Source organism: Parus major, chromosome 8, assembly GCF_001522545.3.
Source record: "Parus major isolate Abel chromosome 8, Parus_major1.1, whole genome shotgun sequence".
NCBI lineage: Eukaryota > Metazoa > Chordata > Aves > Passeriformes > Paridae > Parus > Parus major.
In genome coordinates this window covers 17,122,226-17,144,663 of record NC_031777.1, presented here as the reverse complement: position 1 = coordinate 17,144,663, position 22,438 = coordinate 17,122,226, and the positions used below count along the sequence as shown (strand labels likewise).

Here is a 22,438-nt window from a genome sequence, read left to right as displayed (position 1 = left end):
GCTGTTTCCAAGGTTTCCAGGAGAAGAAGCAGAGCAGAGCGGTCTCCCGGAGGGGACGGGCTCATTCGCTGCCCGAGCCAGCCGTGCCGGCCGGGCTGAGCCGATACGGAGCGGGTCCGTGCGGGGGCTCAGGCCGGGCACAGCTGGCGCCGACAGGAGCAAGCTGTCTCAGCGGGGACAGAGGCCACGATGTCCTCGGATTTCCGGTCCAGCCTAGGCTGTCCATCCAGTCTGAGAGAGGAGTCTGAAGGAGAAAGGGGCTGGTTATGCATCGGAGTACTCCTGTGTTAGTACGGTGCACCTCAGGGTTTTTCACAGAACCCCAGTCACACATACTGATCGTGCTGTGTCCTGGGTCACCAGACTCACCGACTGGAACGCAGTGCAAGCTCACGGACACGGGAACAGTCTCGGTTGCTGAACAGCCATGTACACAGCGGAGGACTGGCTCCACTGAGAAGCATTTTTCTGCGGTCTTCTCAAATGAGCCTGGCTTCTCACTTTTGACAGGTCTGTGCTCTAGCTTACAAGCTACAAAACACAAACTGTCTTAAAGAGTGCACAGAGTTTAGATAAATTACTTTCTAGACTTAATTTTTAGAATTGGCAAACTCTAAGACCAATGGATGACCAGTGTGACATAAGCTGAATGAAGCTAATGTGGTTGAAATGAACCAATTTTTTGTCAAAGGCTCAGGCTATGAGAAGATAAGGCGGGTGGTTGCAAGGACAGAGGCTTGTCAGATGGGATCTAGGTGGAACACTGATGTCCAAATCCAAAAGGTACATGTGAAAACCTTGGTCAGCTGACTGTCAACTTTACTGAAACTGAGACAGCACTTCATTTCGGGGCAGCGGTGTCTCCTAGACATCCATATATCTATCCTCTTCTGCACTGTGAGCAGCATCACACCTGTCTTGCTGTGGCTGAATAGCTTAGTGCTTAAGTCTGTGATCCAGGCTTTCTTGGACCAGTCACCCCAGGGAAGCTTGACCTAAGGGTACTTTACAGAAGGGCCAACACATGCCCAGAGGGTTGTGTTCCACACAAAATGTGCAGTGCACCCTAATGTAACCAATATATTCATGTTGTCGTTATGTAGGATGGCAAGAACAATCAATCATTCCCAGGCTGAAGTTTTCAGACTGTGTTTATCTTCAGCCTGAGGAAATTAAAACAAGATTTTCCCACCTCAAATGCCCTCTAGTTTGATAGTCAGGACTAGTTATTATTTTTTTAATCTAAACTAAAAGCCAGGAAATAACAGAATGAAAATAAAGAATGAAACTACTAAAGATGGCATAAAATTACTTTTGCCAACAGTCAAACAACTTCCTTTTCATACTAAATTATCAACTTAGGGAGTTTTGAGTTGAACACACAGTGAATAAGACATTGACTAAAAAACTCCAACAAAACTAGAACTTGCAGTGAACTACCAAACTCAGGAAAAACAGATTTTTTTTTTCTTCTTTTAGTCTATGACCACAAATCACAAAAATAGCAAGAAACAAGATGACTGTGCTACAATGAATATATACCACCTATTCGAGTGATTGATTAATTAGTTGGAAGCAATGCCATTAATATATGTTAGAATCTTAGTACCTCCAGTACAGGGGTTTTCTGAGACGATCCAAGAGTGACCAAAACCCGCAGCATCTTTAGCTAAATTTCCACTGGGCGTTCTATATTCTCTTTCCACCTCAGCATCGTATTTTCCACAAATACCACATGTTTTTCCAGCCATCCAGAAAGCAACTTGAACCTTTGTGGAAATACAGAAAAGTTGCATGAAAATGCTTCTCTTCTAAAACTAAACCCACTGAAAGTAACTTAAAAATTACCTCAAGCCTATGCCCATCATAATACAGTTTATCTATGCCATAATCTGGGGCTTTTAGTGCCAGTCCTTTCTTTTCACTGCTGATCAGCAAGCTTTCATCTGCAACAAAAAAGCAAAATGAGACTTTTTCTAAAATGAAGTTACTGTCTTAGGGTCCCCCCTGAACCATTTGTTAAGTTCCTGGGGACATAATGCACACTCTAAAGAATCTCAGAAGAGATGGTGGGAAGTAAAAAGATTACTGCTCCCTGCCCTGGGAGAAGCTGAAGCCACTCACAAGGGTGGCTGTGACAGGGGTCATTTAATTGCTCATTCTGTGGGCCTCTGGAATCAGCAAAACATACCACAGCTCTGCAGTTTTTGGTCTGTGCAAAGATGCACAGAATCAGCATCTCTTTTTTGCTCATCTTTCTTGCCACCCACTAGAAAAGCTTGCATGGAGGTATGTTAAAGTCTCCTAACTGCTTCTCAAATGAGAATTATATTATCTTGTGAGGTTTGCAGGATCATGTCCTCTCCTTCAAAAGATCAGGAAAGATTAAACAAAATCTAAAGATGAGTCTCTTACCAGAATTAGATGTGTATGGAAGATCTCTTGGGGCTTGGACACCATTAATCTTCAACTGGATTAATCCATTGGAAACATACATGTCAATCTCACTTTAAATAAAGGAAATTAGTGTCAACAAGTGCTTCTCCTTTGCTGTACTCAGCTTACAATTTCCTGTTCTGGCAGAACCATCACTGCAGGATGCTCATGTCATTCTGGCATGAATCACCTTCCAGCCTTTAGGAGGCAGATGGAGGGGGCCAGGAGAGTGTGCCAGCAGGAGTGCTCCTAGTACACCTTTCCCTGGCTGTATGCGCCTCTGAGTGGCTGCTCGAGGCCACAGAACAATCTAATTGCTATTACCTTCACATAAATTGAAGGTGCTTTACATTTCAAAGGAAGATTGGGTTCCCTAGGGCAGTTCTCTTACAGCCTGAACAGTCTGTGTATTGTAGTATCTTCCTCAGAGCGTTGTTTGCTCTAATGAAGAAATATGAAGCTCAAGCATATCAAAAGCACACCCATACAATTGTATGAAACAATCAGGAATGATTCAGTGATGAGGAATACCTTTATCACAAAAGATACTGTCTATAAAAGAAACATCCTTGTCTTCTTCCAAAAAACAGGTGCAGTGAGTACTAGATTCCCTCTGTTTCTTTAACATTATGGCATAGTTAGGCACACATTTTTCAGAAATAAATAATTACTTGTAATGAAACCTTACAGATCAAAGCCTATTTATGTGCTTTGAAGAACATTCTCTACAATGATTTTAATATGCATAATCCCATACAATTTAGGGGAGGCTGCTGAAACAGAGGATGTCTTAAATTAATTTCAAATAGATTAGAGCATAAGAGATGTCCTAAGAGAGTGCCTCTAATCTGGGATAAGTAATGTCCTTTTTAGCTATGTCCACTTCTCAGCAACTCTGCTGTAATAAGCGTGGGTTCTAATTTGTTCTAATTATTAGCTTTGCGTAGGAGGCCAGACTAATGATTACAATAGCTCCTTCTGGATTTTTAGTTTATATGTCTGCCTAATCACTAAGTACTGAAATGAGATGGTTAAGTTCTAACAAATTAATGAAGAATTTGGGGCAGTAAAGACTTGAGGTTACTGTGAACCTCAGATATATTTCAGAAGCACTTTTAAAAGACGAAGTCCCAAACCCCAGTGACACTCCTAGATATCTTTCCATTGACATCAGTACTTTCTGCATGAGTCTAATACCAGTCTGCCCTACCAATTTGATCCTCATTTATAGCATATTCGGCATGGCATCTATTTTTTATTCAGTTTTCAATTACTTACTGGCTGGCGAGCCTGACATTTATTGCTAGGAGGTCAGCAGACTTTTCAGATCTTTTTCCCATCACCAGGAATTTAAGCTCTGGACTACAGTCATGCACCACGACATGGTAGCAATTTACAGGCATTGCATAGTTAAATTCAACGCCATTGAAGGTTGTGATCTTATTTTGGGAAACTGTACAATGACCTGAAAAAAAACCAAACAAGTAAAAAGTAAGCATTTTATAAGACAGCTATTTTATTTTATTTTTTAATTAAAAGACAAAAATAAAATCTTCTGGTTCTGCATGTTTCAATGTAGAAGTGAATGAATTCTGTCAGATTAAATTTTATTTGTAGTAATTCAAAAGTAAATGGCTTGGGTTAGAAGGAACCTTACAGATCATCTAATTCCAATCCCCTTTCAGTGGACAAGGACACCTTATAAATATGCATGGAATGATATTATCCCACTGATTCCAAGCAAAATGTGACTCCTTATTGCAGGATTACGTAAAGCTTTTAATTTTAAAGCTTACCCTAAGTAAGTATAATGTGATTAACTCTTAATACAGCATTAATCAAAAAATAATCCCTTCAAACTCAAAGTGCAGATTTGAAATTAATGAGTATACTTTTGGAGCTGTTTCAGCTTCAACATAACAGTGTTAATGAAGCAGAGCACCCCAAATCAGGGGTCACTTAGATGTTCCTTGCATAATTTTATATTGTATTTTCTTCACAAACAATTGTTGCAGTGAAGCTGAAATGGATTCATTTGGGACTGGATGTATTTGAAGGCACTATTTGGCATGGAACTGAATGATTAATCTTCCTAGTAGGTCTCCATTTCTTTGCATCTTTGCAGCCTCACAGATTTTCATAAGATGCTTTATTTCTATCTGATTCCAACTGATTTTAAGGGAATAAATAATAATAATAAAACTACACTAAAAGTGTAAATCATGTTTACAAAATTTACAAAGTCAACCAATATCTGTGCAGATAGTTACTTACTGACCTTTAAGACTTTCAAGGATTGTAAATGTTGCTTGGGAAAAGACCTTCCAGTCAGAGGATGGTAATGTTGAGGTCAGTGTACGTGGATGTGAAGGGACTGGCAGGGGGAGACTGATGGCTGTGTCGTAAATTGTGAGCTGAAAATCAGGCAGGAAACAAACATGAACAGAAATGCAAAGTACAGTGTAGAGATAAGGTAGCATTTTCCTCTAATGTTCCCAGAGAACTGTGCTGACTGAAATCTAAATTAGCATCTTGATTTGGTCAGAGTGAAAAAGAAATCAAGTCCTCTGTCTACAGCATGAAATAGTTCTACAGTGTGGCACATCTGCAACCTATGGAACAGCAGTGCTGTAAATGAATTTGGATAGTCACCAATTTGAAGATTTTTGGGTAGCTGTATATCACATTTTTTCTCAGGCTGAAAGTTTGCTTTCCTGAGATGTGCACCCTGATTCTGCCTTTGGCTGTCTCAACAGCCTGGTTTTACTGTCTTTTCCAGAATGCAGGAAAACTTATCATCTTTCTAAAGATTTTGTGAGGAGTGGGCTTTTGATCAGTTATTTTTTAATGTGTTATCAATTATGATGACTGTTTTCTAACCTGCTTCTTATTTCTTATGCTTGAATGCTGCATGAGAAAGACAAATACATTGTAAGATATTTTCACAGTAAAACCAACTGCATGAATATCATGTCTTGTGAAGGCAGCTTCTTCATAGCTTTGCTTGTTTTTTGTTTTTTAAATCATGAGGTTAAAAAAGTCCTTAATCATCTATTTCCTAGGTATTGACTGCTTCAGGATAAAACACATGGTGGAAATTGTTACCTCTGGCAACTTAAAGACAACATCACAGGTTCTTGGGGATGTCAAAGCCATAACCAAGGTTGCCTGGTGAGAGGGACCAAGCTGTTGCCTTTGGGAAAACCCAAGAACATAAGCAGCTCCTGGAAGAAATGAGTAAAACCTGAAAAAAGAGGAAATAAGCAATTAAAATTAATTGTCTTTGAAAGAAATAGTTATTATTTATTCACACTAAAATACCACCATAAAGCAATATGCATTTTGTGTTAGCATCAGGGCATGTTTTGCATGTTTTTGGTGATGTTGTGTATGGAAGGAGGGGCAGGCAAATTTATCTTGAATTGGTGTAAAAGATCTCAAGAGGCTGGATGGGAGAGTGATAAGAGAAGAAAAATGTGGCAGATTTGTTTTAAACACATTCTGAGTTAAAAATAGGCATAAATTACATAAGCCCCCAAATAATAACATGCTAAAATATTAAATTAATATTCCACATTAATATATCAGTCCTTTCACATTAATATATCAGCAGTGGTAACTTTAGGCAAGGATTCTTTGCCCACTAAGACTGTCAACAAGCTGATGGAGGGATCTCTACTAATGAGTTTCCAAACAAGCTTGGAGCTCAAATAGAGAAATACAGAAAATATTCCTTTTTATAAAGGCGTAGTCTCAGAGCAGAAAAAAAGGTAAGTTCTGTGGCTTTGCTCCAGGATAGTCAATTAGATGGTTTAATCTCCTCTAATAAGGGCAGATAATAGTTTTGGATAATGCAATCTAATGTAAGAAGTTACCCTCTTCAGCAGACTTTTAATCAAATCAGCTGTATGCCTTTAATGTGAAAACTTGTATGTGTATTTAGTTAATTGAGTTGCTATACATATCTGTACTTTAGTAGCACTATGCCAAAAAAATAGGCTTCAATGTGGATCTATATGTTATTGCAGGCAAATGTGTGGAGGGATACAATGAATAAGTGTGACAGATATTTCATGAGAAAGGGGACACATGTGAACTGAACCCAGAATATACAATTTTCTTATATTAAATGTCATAAAACATTTGTTATTTAATGTGCATAAGCCTTATAGGAAATATTTGTATCATCTGCTTTAGAAGGCAGAGGCAAGTGCCTCCATTAGCAAAAATGTAAGAGACTGATTTCTTCAGAGAACCAAGGTCAGGCTTCTGCTCTGAACCTCCATGAATCAGGAAGCATGACAAGACCAATCTCCTAATTCAGGCAATTTAAATTACAAGTCTGCAATAGATGAGGTGAATCCCATCATCCCAGGTGGTTTTCTTGCAAACGAAAATGCAGTATGCTTTAGAGAATGAATACAGAGAAAGCAAACATATGTAATCTGATTTTATATCCTACTGATTAAGGGGAATTTTTCAAGCTTGGAAATTACAGAACTGAACCTGTAAATATTTGGGGCATTGACATATATTTTTCAAAAACTAAAACAAAATCTTACCATCTTGCTGTTGTTCGGATTATTGAAGGTACTTTTAGCCATTCCAGCTTCATCTGCATAGCTGGGTAAGCAGCAAATTGCCCTGTTGCAATCTGAGTAGCAATATGGTAGTCTTGACAATCTTTTCCCCATTTAAGAGAACCCTAGTGAAGGGAAATAAATAAATTTTTGCATAAAACATAGTTAGATCTCTATGTTTCATTTTTATTTGAACTGATTGATATTTTGAACGTACTGATACTTTTCGGTAATTTATTACTAAAGCATCAGCACAGAACTTCCATCTGTCTGGTCCTGTGATGGTTGAACCAAACATCTGTATTCTCCACCTCTTGGGTTGTGTGTCAGTGTACAGGACAAGCTGCAATCCCGTTGGCTGCTTGTTTCTGTTGATAGCACGAAGAACTGCAGCCAGTATTGGTGGCTTGCTGTCTCCCAAGAATCTAGGCTTCAGGAAGAAAGAAAATAGAGACCAAAGACATAAACAAGACATTAGAATTACGATAGTAAAACCACCGGCATGATCTATGCAAGTAAGACTGCATTGAGATTTTTTTTTTTGTAGAGTAATTTCAACACAACATAAAGAAGTATAGTACTGGATGAAGAACCAATACTACCCAGCTCAGCACTGCTGTCTTGCCAAACTGCAGTGAAACTAATAGCCTTTTCGATAAAACTACCTTGACCACCTGTTTAAAACCATTATAATTTGTATTACAGGGGGATCTGTTCAGGGCAGTCCAAAGTGTGGCACTTGCTCAAGGAGCAGCACGTGGTCCTGTTCATCGCTGGACCCTTGTGGCCAGCAGCAGCACCTGCCTGAGCATCCTACCTGAGCTGTGGGCAGTCCCCAACTGGCTAGGGGACAGCTGCAGGTGCAATCTGCTGAGGACTCCACCCTGTGCTGCCAGGTCCAAGCGACAGAGACACACAAAAGGATTGGGTGAGACAGAGTTGGCGAGGGCTTAGTGGAGAAAGAACAAGGCTGTGGCTGAGAAAGGGTTCAGGGAAGTAATAACATGGTGAAAAGATGGACAAGAAAGGTGAATTTAAGTTGCATGGAAATGGTGGGGGAAAAGGTTGATCCAGTTGCCTTCTTTCCACAAGCTACTTGAACTAGCAACTGGGAGCTGGTGCTGCAGAAGGGATTCCTCAGCAAAGCCAAGGCTGTTATTTTGTAGGCCTGTAGGTCATTGACTGAAATGTGTGAAATTTTTCTTTGTTGAAATCAGCTCCAGATTCTCTCAGTTCTAATAGGAGGATCCGCTACCATTAACTATGTACCATGCAGACACTCCTGAATATACACCTGGATTGCTCTCAGAGTTGGAGCCTTGCTGCAAACTCAAGGTTTTTTCAAAGGCCTGATGCAGTTCTGCTAACATGAGCAGAAGGACTCTGCAGTGAGGACCTAATGAACAAGGGTAGCAGAGTCAACTCCTAAACTTTTACAGAAACATACACAATGAAAATATCTGTGAAACCAGTTTCTGATCCAGCAGGTCAGCACTTCTAAAGTGTTCTGATTTTTATAGTGAATTATTTACTGAGCAAGACAAATTTCAACATATACAGCATTACATTCCAGTTTCATTTAAAAATGTAGCCTGGATTAAATGAATATTAAGTATTACTAATTATAAATGTTGCATTTTTATATAACATTCATAATTACCAATGTTATAAATTACATTAAATGACTATCCAAAGTTCTCACCTTTATAAAATAAGAAACAGTTAATTTTTTTTCTATATACCTAATGTGCTAAATCATTGTAATTTTCCTATTCTGCTATAAAAATACAGCTGGAAATGCAAAGTAAATGTTTGGATTTCTTGCAGATTAAGACAATCACCTGAGACATGGCTCTAGAGATGTCTTCATCACTATCTGAGGAAGAGCTGATGCTGATGTTGAGGATTTCCCCTCCTGTATCCTGCAAAAACAAAGAATTGCCTTGAAGCAGGTGCTTACCACTGGAAGTTGTTGCAGAATTAATTTATCATATTTTTATTCTCAGAGGACTAGGATCTAATTGCAGCAAAGACAGCAAGGCTGGCTGTACACCCTGGCTGCTTCCAGTATATGCAGTAAATGTACCTGTTCATCCTCTGGCTTGAACAAAAGCTGGTAAACAGGTGTGTTTGCCTGTGAAAATAGATTGTATGTAAGAAGACCCAAGAGAAAATAAAGAACAACTTTTGATAAATGCATTAAAAATTTCAGTTCTGAGTATGGGGAAAAAAAAAGAAAAAAAAAAATTAAATTTTTAAAATATTTTACAGTGAAAAATTCTGAAATGTCAAAATTTCTGATCTGAAATGCTTCAGAGAATCAGGGTTCATCTTTCTTTGGTCCATGCTCTATGAACACAATTTTCTGATGTACAAGAACAATCACTATAAGTAATATAAAAAGGTCCAGCCAGAGTGAATTACCAGTTGGTTGGAATATTCACTGTCCCCACTGCAGTGCAGGTCCCCAGAGTTGTCATCTTGGCTGCTGCTGCTGCTGCTGCATGCTCTGCTGCTAGCAGAGCTCCCACTGCTGCTCCTGCTGCTGCTCTTGCTGCCACGCTTCTTCCCAGATTGCCTTATTTCATCTTTCCTGTGATGATTTCCAGGCTCTCTGCTGTCAGCAGAGGAAGCAGCAGAGGAAGAGGATGACCTGGAGAGATGGGGTGTGCTGGACTCTGCCCAGAGGCCTGTATCTGCAGTCTGGTACTCTCGGTTAATCCTTTTTGTGCGGCGCCGTGTTTTATTCGCAGCCTCCAAAAACAGTTGAAAGCATTATGAATTTATAGCTTCCTCTGTAACATTTCCCTGGCTGTCAGACAAGATGCTCACCACAGGCTTCCAAGGAAATAGAACTTTTTGTCCCCACACACTGCAGAAGCTGTACCAGAACTCACTCAGGCCCATTCCTCCCAGCCCAGTTCCTTGCTTTCCCATGCCAGTTTCCCACAGTGGAAACCCTTGGCTTCATTATAGGAAATATTTCCCTCTCTGATGCTCAAAGTCTCTTACCGTGAACACATTTTCAATGCCTAGAATCTTCTTCAGTTTAGCTTTAATGTCCTCATACGGAGATGTCTCTCCCTCTTCCTTTGACCCTGAGCTTGACACCTCAATTATTTTTGAAGCTGCTTTGGATCCTGCTTGAACCTCCAGCTGTATTTTTTCAATATCGGCATCTGTATGAACTAAAGGCAAAAGCATTCTAGGCTTGTGCTGCTTGAGCATTATTTACAGTGATTGAGAGAAAAACTAGCTGTTACAACTGTACCTGGCTTTAAAATCACTCTGGCTTCAAATTCTCCAAATAATTTGTGCAGATAGGTATTTCTTAAGAAAGCAGAATTTTGTGATTTAAGGCTGAGACAAGTAGAGCATCCCAAACTTTCAAATTTTTTACAGAATCTGTGTGCATAAAATCTTCTTCTTGCACTGTTGTGTTGTACCTCTTCTGAACTTTGCTGGCGTCGTTTGGATATCGCATTAGGTATGCTAGTTTGCTGCATTAAACAGAAATATGGCAGATAAAGTAATTTTCAATAAAAAAATAAAGTTGTCCCAGCTCTTAAAATAATTCCCCCAATTAATGAAGAAAATGACAGTCCTGCCTAAAGAAGGAAGTGATGCTTAGATTTAGAGATCCAGGCACTGGAAGCAGTGGGGTTTCCTGCAAAATGCTCTGTGGAAGAGAACAGCTCTCCTGCCCACCCTTTCTCAGGCAATGTTTCACAAACACACTTCCTGATGAAAATCTGCAGGGCTCTTTGCAGTCCCTCTGCATCCATTCAGGCTTCTAGCCCTCCTGCTGCAAGCCAGCATAGCCTTCCCACACCAGCCTCAGAAGCTGAAGAGCACGTGAAATAATGTGCTTCTGCAATCCACTCAGGATTATCTCAGGATTCAGGAAGAAAAATCTATACCCTGCCCAAGAACCATATTTTTCACATTATTCTGATTCAGAAAAGAAATGAGATATTGTGCAAAGGATGTGAATTTCAGACATCCTCCCATGACTGTAGGGAAATAGGAAGACATGCTGTCAAAGCAGCCCTGCCTGCATGCAGTGAAAAAAGTGAGTGGACTGTGAAGGATCATGTCATGAACCCATTGTATTTTAGGGTTAGTTTGGGAGATATCAGGTCCCTGTTGAATTTCACCATTCCTGTGTTTGTGATCTGGCTGGCCAGCTCCCATGTGAGGGGTGCCCAGCTCTTCTGAGCTCTGTTCTCTGCTGTCTGCAGTATGGGTGGCAAGAGGCTTCCTTACCTTCCAGCTAGCAGGTTTTGAAGATCCTTCTGTTGACTGCAGTAGCTGGTCAGAGATACTTGGTATTTTTCCTTTGGGGAGAATCTGGGATTTCTTTTCAGAATCTACTTCTTCCATGTTCCTTGAAATAGCATAAACTTCACTCCTGTGGAGGTGATAAATGGCACACAAGTAACGCCTTCTGATTTCACTCTACCCATCTTTGCTGGTGTAAAAAAGACAGTACTAAGCTTTATGTGGCTGCCAAGGTATAGCAGACCTTAACAAGTAGTGTATACTTGTGATTTTATAACAGGGAACTCACAATCAGAAACACAGAGCAAGCAAAATTAAAAAAGCCCTTCTGTACCTCACAGCTGCGAGCTCAGCCTCTTGATGGCAGGGAAGGGTTTCAATCTTCAAATTTTTCTCTTTCATATTTAACCTGGCATCAAATTTCATCGTAGTGTTGGCACTGAAATCTGCATGAAGTTCAAAACCACTCTGAAAGTACTGTGTATTAATCCCCATCATTGCAATAATATGGAAATACGCTCTGAAAGAGTGGAAATAAAACCAGGCATAATTATATATTAATATGCAAAAATTTAACTTTGAAGTGAAAAATTACATTTTCATTCTGTTCTTTTTATTTTAAGACCAACTACTGATGAGTAAAGAGATTTACCACAACAGGATAAGAAAAAAGTTTAAATGCTGCTGGAAAAGGTGAAGTGATTCATCTGGAGAACAGAGCTGACGTGGACCTTCTGACTGAGTGGTTGCTGGTCCATAGCTTGAGGACAAGCTAACTCCAGAATCTCATAGCTTCAGATTCTGCCTATTTTTTTAATATTATCACTACTATTATTATTGTTATCGTCTTTGTTACCATTATCATTATTAATACTGTTGCTTTTGCAGATTCAGAAGCCTTTCCCTTTCCCCCCTGAAATCCTTCTGGCTTATGCCAGGTGATGATGCAATTCTATGATGAAATTATACAAAACTTGATACCTAAGATAACATATTTTCACATTTTAGCATTGTTAGTCATTGAACAGATACAAATGCAAGCATTTTTAGCAATGGCAGAACAGCACAGTATCCTGTGGGATACCATGTACATTGCTAGATTTATAGTGTTGTAAAGCATCAGGGGATTGTGTTGCTTTCTCACAGATTTGCTGCTCTTGACTAGCACATTCATGTCACAAAATCTGGGACAAGTAAGACCCCTGTAAAGCTACATGTCACCACATATCTGTCAAATACAACTGTAACTATAAATATAAATGCTTGTGTATGTGAAAATATATGTAATTTTTTACTTTGGCCTGATGTCAGCATGAATATCCATCTTGCTTTCCCACAACTGTGATGGTCTAAAATTATCAGATACTGGTGGTGATACCTTTACATCCACTGAAAAAGACAGAAATTATATGAACAGAGAAACAATAAATTCTGGGGATACAATACTTTCAATAAGCATAGTAGTTAATGCAAGGGCAGTGCTTTTACATTTTGAAATACTTTACATGCTTATTTAAAGATTGCTAATCCAAATCAGAGTTATACAAATATGTCTCAGGTGAAATATCCTAATTACTCTTCTCAAACCCTTTGGAGGATTAGCTGGTCACTAATGTTTCAACATTACTGGGGTATTTTTCAAGATTATAGAGGGATTTCATTTCAGCAGAGGGGTTGGAGCCACACTTATGGTGGGGAAGCTGCCCAGTTTGGCATCCCAGCTCACCATCAGCCGCAGCCTGGGCCACCGTGGCCGCGCACAGCCCGAGCTCCAGTGGCAGGCCAGCAATGGTGGGGACAATGTGCCGCATCTCACCCACCATTACTGGCAGGGTCCAGCGGCCTGAAATGCCTCTCTGGACCTCTTCCACCACTTTTTTTACCACTGGCTGCCAGTCTGATGATCCAGTTAGACTCTGGAAACAGAGAAATAGGTTAGGTAAGTAGGTAAAAGGAGATGAAGAAGGGAAATTATTCAGTATTGCAGACAAAAAGCCAACTGCCTTGTCAGTACCATCATCATCTGTTGAATGGCATCTTTGTCCATGTCAGCAAAGGCAATCTCTTGACCCAATACTTTGATGTAAGCAGATACCAGGGGGTCTTCAGGTGGCAGTTCTTTCCATCCCAGAAGCTGTGGTGTTAAGGAGAGATGGGGAGAAAGGGAAGAAGCAGAAAATGTCACTTAAAATGGAGTAATGTATTAACAAAGAGTAGATCCCATCTGAAGGATGAGAACTTGGTTCCTTAGCCAAAAACCAAATAGACATATTATAGGTCTGAACCAATGTGGCCTTTCTTATATTGCATAGCTGATTTCAGAGAGAGTTTCCCCATGTAAGGATGAGGTAAGGGCTTGGTAATTTCTGTTGCTGTAAGTAGTAGGTGACACCCAAGGATTCATGAAGGAAAAACCTCATTCAATTATCGTTTTTAAAAGAGAAGAAAAACCACTTAGTGTGTTCTAACATATACTTTAAAACATTTTGGATCCCAGCAGCATCTTCATCTTTTGTACTATACATTAAGAGCTGACACATGTTGAGTGAAAAGGTGGCATCTGTTGAGAGAGTAAACACAGTGTAAGTACAGCTTTCCAAGACTGAACAGGATGACGGACTCCTTTCTTCCAGAAACATCAAAGGGATGGCTCAGTGGGAGGGTGATGCAACCCTGGTGCTGTCAGGAGCTGTCTGTTGCAGACAGGTCACAAGGGTGCCCAGACGTACCGATTTACCCAGCTCCTTCAGGGTCTTGTACGTGTCATACTCAGCAAAGGGAATGTTCTGCTTCCTCATAAACTTGGTTAGGCTTTGTGACCGGAAAGCCACCTGTAGGAAAGAGCCAGGCATCACAGCCCAAGTACAAGAGTGCTCAGGAAAACTCTTGTGCCTGGTTTTAACTCACTGAGACCACAAAGTTCTTGTTTCGTGGAGCCATTATAAGGACATGCCTAGCTGGCCCATGACTGCAGGCTGTGGCTGCAGATGCTGAGGACGTGCTGAGCCAACCAGCCTTAAATTAGTCAACAGGGATAATTTTCGGGTAGTGCAGAACTCAGCCCAGGCTGCAAAGCTTTCCCAAGAAGCTGTGTAAATTCCTGCATGCTGTTACATGGAGCTTTGTGCTGCCCTGGCTGTACTGCTGGCTGAAATTTAATTTCCTTGTACTTATACAAAATACCCTGGATTCCATGTGACTTTAGGTGGGCAGATGGATGTTCTGCTGTGTAAGCTTTCTTCTGCTCCTAGACTTACATGCCTATACTAGGTGTGTTCATTGATGAATGTATGTGTCAAGAAACCCAAATAAAAGAAGCAGCCTAAGTAAAATCCTAATCATTATCTAAATTTTCCCTTCCACATCCACCCTCACAGCTAGAAATGGAGTTAAACACTACATCACAGTGCAAAAGTTAGCTGCCTTAATGCAATACTTACCTCAATAATATCCATTGCAGTGTTTGCATAATATCCTCTTACTTTTGTGATTATATCAGATGGAAACATGGTGCTGGGACTGTTCATTAGATAGACCCTCCAAATGGCACCAGCCTGATACTGAGCTGTCAGAGGAATAGAAACCAGCAGAAATTAGGGTCTCCAAGGTGTCTGATACACATAAACCACCTCAGCTTCTTGCTGTAGTAGATCACAAGGGGTTCTGTCAGGATTCAGTCCCACAGGTCCTCAAGTCTGCAGCCTCAAGAGGAGGACTTCATTCTAGGGCAGAATCAACACAATCCCAGGGTCTGAAGAAGGAGACCTAAATCCATGTGCAAGCACCACTTTCCCCAGCAGATACCAGAGATTTGTGGAAGAGTCTCAGGCAGTTTTGTAAGTTAGGAGGTTCTTCTGTTTTTTCTATTTCAAGAGTGCACAAAACTCACAGTTCATGACTGGATTTTGGATGAAAATCACAGAACAAAATAGAGGCACTTGGCCACCTAAGCTGAGGAAGTGCACAGGGCAGCTGGTACTCACAGGAATAGTCGCTGATCTGAATGACCTTGCTGTAGCGATAGCTCAGCCTGTCAAGTCTGGGGCCCAGGAATTTAATGGCAATATTGCAAGCAGCAGATCTGAGTAATAGAATTAAAATCATATGAAAAGAGTCGACTGTGACCAAATTCTTAGAAAACTGCAAGAAAAAAATCTCAGTTTTCTACTAAAAATGTACTTCTTCCTCTACTTACAGTTTATGGAGCTGTGGGATCTTGCTTGCTGCCAAAGTTTTCATGTGTGAATATGCAAAACTGGCTACTTGCAGGCTGGGCTCTGCCAGCAGCGAGGTGGCCAGAGCTGCTACTGTTGGAAGAGCAGGCTTGGTTTCAAAGAGGACAACACAAGCCACCATTCGGACATTTGGAGCAAGTGTAGTGTCCATAAAGACCTGGAGGGTGATCTCCCTTACCTACAGGAGGAAAACAAAACCTCTGAATAGCCCGTAACTTCCCAATGAGCAGTGTTTCCAGTGCAGCTGTGCTCTGCAGAGGATGGAGAACAGAACCCCAAACAAGAGATGTGGGCACGGGGCCTGTCACTGAAAATGAAGATAGTGCTGGGTGTACAGTGAGCAGGGCTGCCAGAAACTGCCATTGGGCTGAATATTAGAGTGACTAAAGCAAACTCTTTCCCAGGATATCATCAAGGAGGGGGTGATGCAGGAGTTTGCAGCGTGGGCAAGAGGAAATAACTAAGAAGCCTGTCCTGAGTTGCTAACATTACCTGATGGTTTTATTATTCCTGAATAATTAAGCAGACCCAACCCATACCCTTTAAGACATTTGTTAAAATAATAATTTCAGTTACTTTTGCAGGGTCTTTTCTCGCAATTTTCCTTAAGGCCAACACAGCATCAGCATGAATTCTGTTTGGTAATGAAGCTGCAGCCAAGGAAAATGTTGGCAAAAACTTGAGGATGCGTTTGACACTGGCTGGCTCTCCTGCATTGCCCATGGCTTTCAGGGCCAAGGACATGTCTTTGGCATCACCTTTGCTGATGGCTTCAGCAGCAAGGTCGTGGAGTGGCTGAAAATGAAGCAGACACTGTTAATCTTACCAGGTGATGATCTTGTAATAATGCATAAAAATGTGCATTGCCATAGCAAGCAAAACAATCACTGCTGTAAATCCCAGAACTGAGCTGTTCAGACTTTTCTCCCAGGAAAAATCTCACCATCAGGATGCTAAACACAGACTATGGAAATAAACTTGGTTTTCTACTTGCACAGTGTTGTCATTGATTTTGAATTGTGCCTGAGCCTGAGTGTAGGAGACGATTCCAGGTGGGTGCCTGCACCAAAGAGTCTCTTGCAAGTTCAAAGGCAGTGCTGAGCTGATGCCAAGTTCAGTCATTCCCAGGGCCACCTCTGCCAGCCCTGCCAAATTGCACTTGCATATTTTTCACTTCCTACAACAATTTCAAGTTTACTTGAACAGTTTTGCTCTTCTGAGAAGCGGAATTACCATTCTGGTGGCTTGGCTTTATTTCACTTCTTTTTGGAAGATGTAACACATGTCAAACACCAGCAAGACCTTCTCAGTACTGCTCAGTTCTTGCTTCTCAGTACTTCTCAGTACTTGCTCAGGTCCTGCTGAGCAAGGAGCTGGAGTTGCACAGTCCAAGGACAATGTCCTGAATATTTCTGACAGTGAAGTGCAACTGTGTGCCAGGTCTTCCTTGGAAGCCCTAACCTATGACCTAGAGCTTGGCTTACATTCACACTTTACTGCCCTTTCAATACATCTTTTAAGTACACACTACCTAATGAAAAAGTAGAACCATAGAATCATAATTATTTTGCTTTAATCCAAGTTTTCAGGCTGGTTACAGGATCCATTATTCCCATGGGCTTCTACATTTGGAATTCTGAACTGTTACAACCTGATCTTTCAAAGGCATCAGCTCAGTGTTTCATTCTGTCTTTGCATCCCTGAGTGAGGCATGCAAACAGTGAGTTACCTAATTGCCAGCACTGTGAGACCTAAATTAAAGGCACTTGTAAAAATTTTTCACCTTTTATGAACAAGAAATGAGAGTCACATACCTGAAGAAGTTCATTTGGACAGAGTAAAGCCTGAGCACAGTATTTATTCACCATGCTACCATATCCTAGGTAAACAATTATCCTATGGATCAGTACTTTCTGGATTTGGGGACAGGTCAGAAAAGTCTGCAAAAGAAAGAAGTACCATTTTTTTACTATTTCTAGTAACTAGAGCTGTATTTATCAATAAATGCATTTGAGAAATGTAAAATTGATTTGTACTGTTTCTAAATAATTTCAGGAATTAAATAAAATGCTAGACATTCAGCTACAAGAAAATCAAGTAGATTTGCCCCATCATGCTGTATGCTCTTTTGGATACTGATTATATATTATATTCTCAAGTTTGCCTTTTTCTTTTAAACTTCTGATTTGGCAAAAAGAATCAGAAGCAGTTTTCTTATTAGCAGTTTGTGGGGTTTAATATAAAATATAATTACAAACTTTTGGCAACAGGTGTTTGGGAATATTTTCTGAAGCATTTCCCATTTTTGTTAATACTTTACATTTTACAAATTTAGTTGGAGGTATATTGTATCTTTAACTGATCTTTAACTGATACAATAGCTATTAATTCACCTTTAAAAAGGAGTGAATGGGAAAACAGACGGAAGAATGATCTGTACTCACTGAGGCAATTTCTACGGCTTGTTTGTTTGGTGTAACAAAATAGAAGGTGAGAGGGAGGGTCACTGCTGCTTCCCAGATGTTCAGCTTCCCATCATGGATTTTTTGCTTCAGGAATCTGAATGTATCAGTAGCTCCAGCAGCACAGATGGCACTCAGGAACCAGGGCCTGCCAGGAAAAGTAGAAGTCATTATCCTCACTGCCCAGTGTCCCTCTGATCAGGAACCCTGGCTGAAGGCCACAGTTACCTGTAGGGGGGTTCATTGACAAAGTGCAGCCACAAGGAGTTGATTTGATCGAGGGTTGCTACACGAAAAAGCTGGACCATTTGTAAGAACTTGGCTGAAGCTTCTTTAGTGTCTCCTTTCTCATTATTCTGAACTAATTGCCGCAGCGTCTCTGTTAACTGTGGGAAAAACAGACAGTTGGAAGGATCCATGTCTAGAGTAATTATGTGATGACCTGTTAACCTTATAAATAGTGAAAGTGTGTGAAAGTAAGCCTCTAATACCTGTAAATCTAGATTTTTAATCCTTATTAGAGGAATTGGCATCTGGAGTAGCTCTCCTGAGAAATGGTAACGAAGACTCCCCTGTTTTTGCAGCTGAGATGTTGGTGCACTGATAGGAGGCTGTTTAACTCCGACCAAAGACAGCTCTTGCCTTCAAGGGAAAGAGGGAAATGCATCAGTAGACAGTAACCACAGTCTGTGCATGGAGGACTTGTACAGCACTGGAGCAGACTGAGGGGTACCCAGCAGGGCTGCAAATGGAGTGTGCACTTCTCTATTCATCCATTGTTCAGGATTATCTGGAAAAGTCCTATGACTGCAAAAGCCTTTGTGAGAGTTTGCTAAAGTCTCTGAGAGGTTGCACAGATATTTTGGGCGGCCTAAACAGTAGGGCACAGGCTACCTGAAACATCCTGGGCATCCTGGGCTGGGCATCCCAAGGGCTGTATGATGTTTTGACCCTTGGCAGCCACAGGCCAGATGCTTCTTGCTATCTCACAAATCAACAGTAATACATAAGCACTTTTAGGCATCTCTTCCTGGCTATGATAGTGTAAGGACATGTACAGTACCTACCTTGCTTCCATGACTACTACCCCGTTGGGTTCATTGAAAGGAGAGATCTCGTACACCTGGTCCGACATAGCGGACGTCAACGATGCCCCGCTGTCGTCATACTTCATCTTGTAAGTGAATGTTGCTGTGCCCTTAATGTTTCTGGCTTTCTAGAAGTGCAAAGAGACCCACTCAGAAGCAGGAATGGGCTGGTCAGCCCAGAGAAGCCAGCCCTCCCCGAGCATCAGTGCAATGCTGGCGCTGAGCAGTGGCTCACACCCCAGCAGGGCAGCAGTGGCTCCTGCTGCTCCTACCAGGGGACAGGTAGGGCAGGGCCGGATGTATGCCATTCCCAGGTTCTTCACTGCTTTATCCTGGCAGTCCGTCAGGTCCTTGCTTTTGGAAATGGTGGCGCGGTTATTGTTGCTGTCGTCCTGGATAATGTATCTGGTTTGGCAGATGCCTTCAATCCCAGCCTGCAAGTATTGGTTAAACACAGTGAATGTCCCACTTGAAACAGCAATAATAAGGTCAAAGAAAATAGTCTGGGGAACTATAACTTACTCTTTAATGGTAAAATGAGACTAAAAGTAAAATCAGAATGGAAAAAACAAACCTCCTGTAGCTCATACACATTTTGTGACTTTTTGATGGTTATCTGCAGCAGGTTCAGAACCCCTCTCACTAGGTTAGTGCACAGAATGGGACAGTCCTCAGGGGCAAAAATACTTCCAACCCTTCCTTCAGTATATTCAAACTTAAAGGGCTGGCTGAGACATGCAGCAATGGTTTCTGACAGCCTCGAAGATGGAGTGAAGGAGTCAATGGGAAAGAAGCCATTGTGTTCCTCCAGCTTCGGTGATCGAATCTGTGAACAAAAATAGGAAAACAATCATAGTGTTCACCATCAGTCTGAAATAGTGCTACAATACAGAAACCAGGCACTTCTTATCCATGGCAAGACAAAAGTCACTTGTCCAACTCTGGAGGAAACAGTTTCGAACTCAGACTCCTGTGCTTGGCCTAGCATGAAGGATGAAAATGCAAACTTCCATGAAGGATTTCTGCCAAGAAAATAATATTTTGAGAGAAGAATTCAAAAGTTCAGCAAGTCTGATGAATCTTGTAGGGTGAGATGAACACCAGCTACCAACAATCAGTACAGACAGGATACTCACTCCTTTCCCACAGATGACAAGTGAGATCTCCCTTCAGTCTGCAAGGCAGCCAAGCCATTATTGCCCAAGCTGCCTGCCTGAACACACAGGGACTATTCTGGCTGCTGCTCCAGGTCCAGCATGAACCAGAGCACCAAAGCCATGGCACAACTGATGGGGGAGCAGAGAGCTCACACCTTTGGAAGTGGCTGACATCCCTCTGAGCTCCTCTGGCTGTAAAGCTTGTGCACAAGTCCTTGACTGCTACCTAGTGGGAAGTGTGTGCCTGCATGCACAGACCTCTCCTGTCCCATACTTACACACACACCTCCCACCCTTGTGCACAAAAGTACATGTTCCTGAGTAGAGGGAAAAGGTGTGGGCTCAGTGCTCTGCTTTATTTTAGGCGTTTAGAATCAGTGCTGAAAGGGTGGCTTGCCTCTTGTCACATTTTCTCAAATTAAATCCTAATCAAGACTGTTGCCTGCAACTGCTAACACTGTAGCAACTCTGGTGAGGTTACACAGAGCCTGCAATTGCAGCAGTGTGTAAAGTCAGACAATAGGTATTCCTTCACACTGTTTCACTAATACATCTGCAGGATTACCGACTGAGAAAACTCCTAGGGTGGGTGCTACAGGGCAACTCTTACAGCTTTTCCCCCACATGCTGTCTTCTCAATCCCCAGTGTGTGGTCTTTTGTGCCATGCCAGTTCTTTAAGCTGTCTGGTTTAATCTTTTTTGATGAGTAACAGTGCTTCCAGATCTGATATCATTGTGATAAACACAGGGATTACATTAGAATTCTTCACATTTGAATTAATACCTATGTGAAGAATATCAAAAGGGGAATAATGGAGACAATTGGGTGTTTCTCATGTGATATCTGAATTCCAGTGCTGAGCTTTTTTAAGCTATGGACCAGGTTAAAAAACATGGATATTTCATTCTAGAATACTCATGTTCTTACTCAAGCTTAGTGTTACCTTAGTCAAACTGTGTTAAGGATGTTTCTTAAAAGCAGCTGCCAGCCATATTTTTTGTATGGAGGCAAAGCTAAGGTAGTTTTAGCAAGAGGGCTCAGATAGTGATGGCAGCAGAGCTGGAGCAGCACCAGCTCCTTCCTGCAGACAAGCAGGCTGTGAGTAAGCCTGTGGTGCTCTCTGTAGGTCCCTGCCAGTAAGCCAAAGCATTCTGGATGCAGCTGCTGACACCTGCAGTACCCTCAGATCTCCCCACCATGCCTTGGGTGCAGAGCTCAGTGCCCACATCCACACCTCTGCCCTCGCTGGGGAATCATCTCTGACTGAGGGAAACCACTTGGACAGCTTTGGACGGTCATCTCAGCAGTGGGTAGGGCCCACAGCTTTTGTGTGAGCTCTGTGTCTTTCTGTCACTTATTTTTCCAGCCTGAAGGTATGAACAAAGCATCTTTAGCTGCATGATATCATGGCTGGGTGGGTGGGTTTCTAAGGCCAGGGTGATTTACCTGCAGAAGGTGGTCACTGTCAGACACACGGCTGATCTCCACCTTGCTGGCCAGCCTCACCCCTGCCATGGCCAGCCTTCTCTCAGGGAGCTCATGCAGAATGATACTCTCATAACTATACAGGTAGGTCTTGCCCATATGAAAAACAGGCTCTGTTAGGAAAAAATAGAACAGAAACGCCTCCTTGACTATGGCTGTTGTGATGTTACTTCAACCAGCCTAGCAAAGAAAGGTGAAGCTGCCACTGCCAAAAAACAGCTGCAAGCAGTGGGCCAGGCAAGGCTGGCAGGGAAGGCAGAAAGGGAAGGCAGCAAAGGAGCTGCTGGCTGGCAGAGGAGCCACTTACCAAGGTCCTGCTTCTGGCCCTCTGTGAGGAAGAAAAGAGAAATGTTCATGAAAAAAAAAACCTCATTTCTGTAGATCCTTTCATATATTATTCATTAAGTCCGCGTGCTAATGGCTGATGAACCACCAGTAATAGGGCTCAGCTCACACCCCCAGGACACCAAGCCCTCCTCACTAGCTGCTGCTTGCTTGGCTTTTCTCCTGCTGCTGAGCTTAGCACAGAAATCTAACAGTTTGCAGCTGAAGCTATAAAGGGGCTTCAGCAAATGAAGCTGTAAATATCCCTGAAAAGCCCCAAGGAGATACAATTTGCTCAGGATCTCAGTGGCTGTCACAGCTCAGCAGTGATAATAAAGCTTCAACTTACCCACGAGGGTGAACACCAGGGCCAGGATGAGTCCCTTCAT

At 41.7% G+C, this 22,438-nt stretch overlaps 1 protein-coding gene across 1 annotated transcript; it reads right to left on the bottom strand.

Annotated features, from left to right (window-relative positions):
* Positions 1 to 6: 6 nt before the first annotated feature.
* On the bottom strand, positions 7 to 22,438 carry LOC107208431 (vitellogenin-2-like). The gene is made up of 35 exons (XM_015636834.3): positions 22,399 to 22,438; positions 22,033 to 22,053; positions 21,687 to 21,838; positions 19,657 to 19,908; positions 19,355 to 19,516; positions 19,062 to 19,210; positions 18,486 to 18,636; positions 18,223 to 18,380; positions 17,977 to 18,142; positions 17,347 to 17,472; positions 16,109 to 16,327; positions 15,493 to 15,710; positions 15,281 to 15,378; positions 14,738 to 14,862; positions 14,027 to 14,128; positions 13,312 to 13,431; positions 13,024 to 13,213; positions 12,593 to 12,686; positions 11,632 to 11,817; positions 11,283 to 11,427; positions 10,288 to 10,516; positions 10,029 to 10,204; positions 9,441 to 9,770; positions 9,103 to 9,150; positions 8,858 to 8,938; positions 7,234 to 7,446; positions 6,999 to 7,141; positions 5,542 to 5,680; positions 4,715 to 4,850; positions 3,715 to 3,901; positions 2,416 to 2,507; positions 1,849 to 1,946; positions 1,610 to 1,769; positions 370 to 531; positions 7 to 244 (listed from the first exon to the last, which is right to left on the bottom strand). Exons 1-35 carry the CDS (start codon positions 22,436 to 22,438, stop codon positions 129 to 131), a joined length of 5,184 nt encoding a protein of 1,727 aa, XP_015492320.1. The 3' UTR covers positions 7 to 128.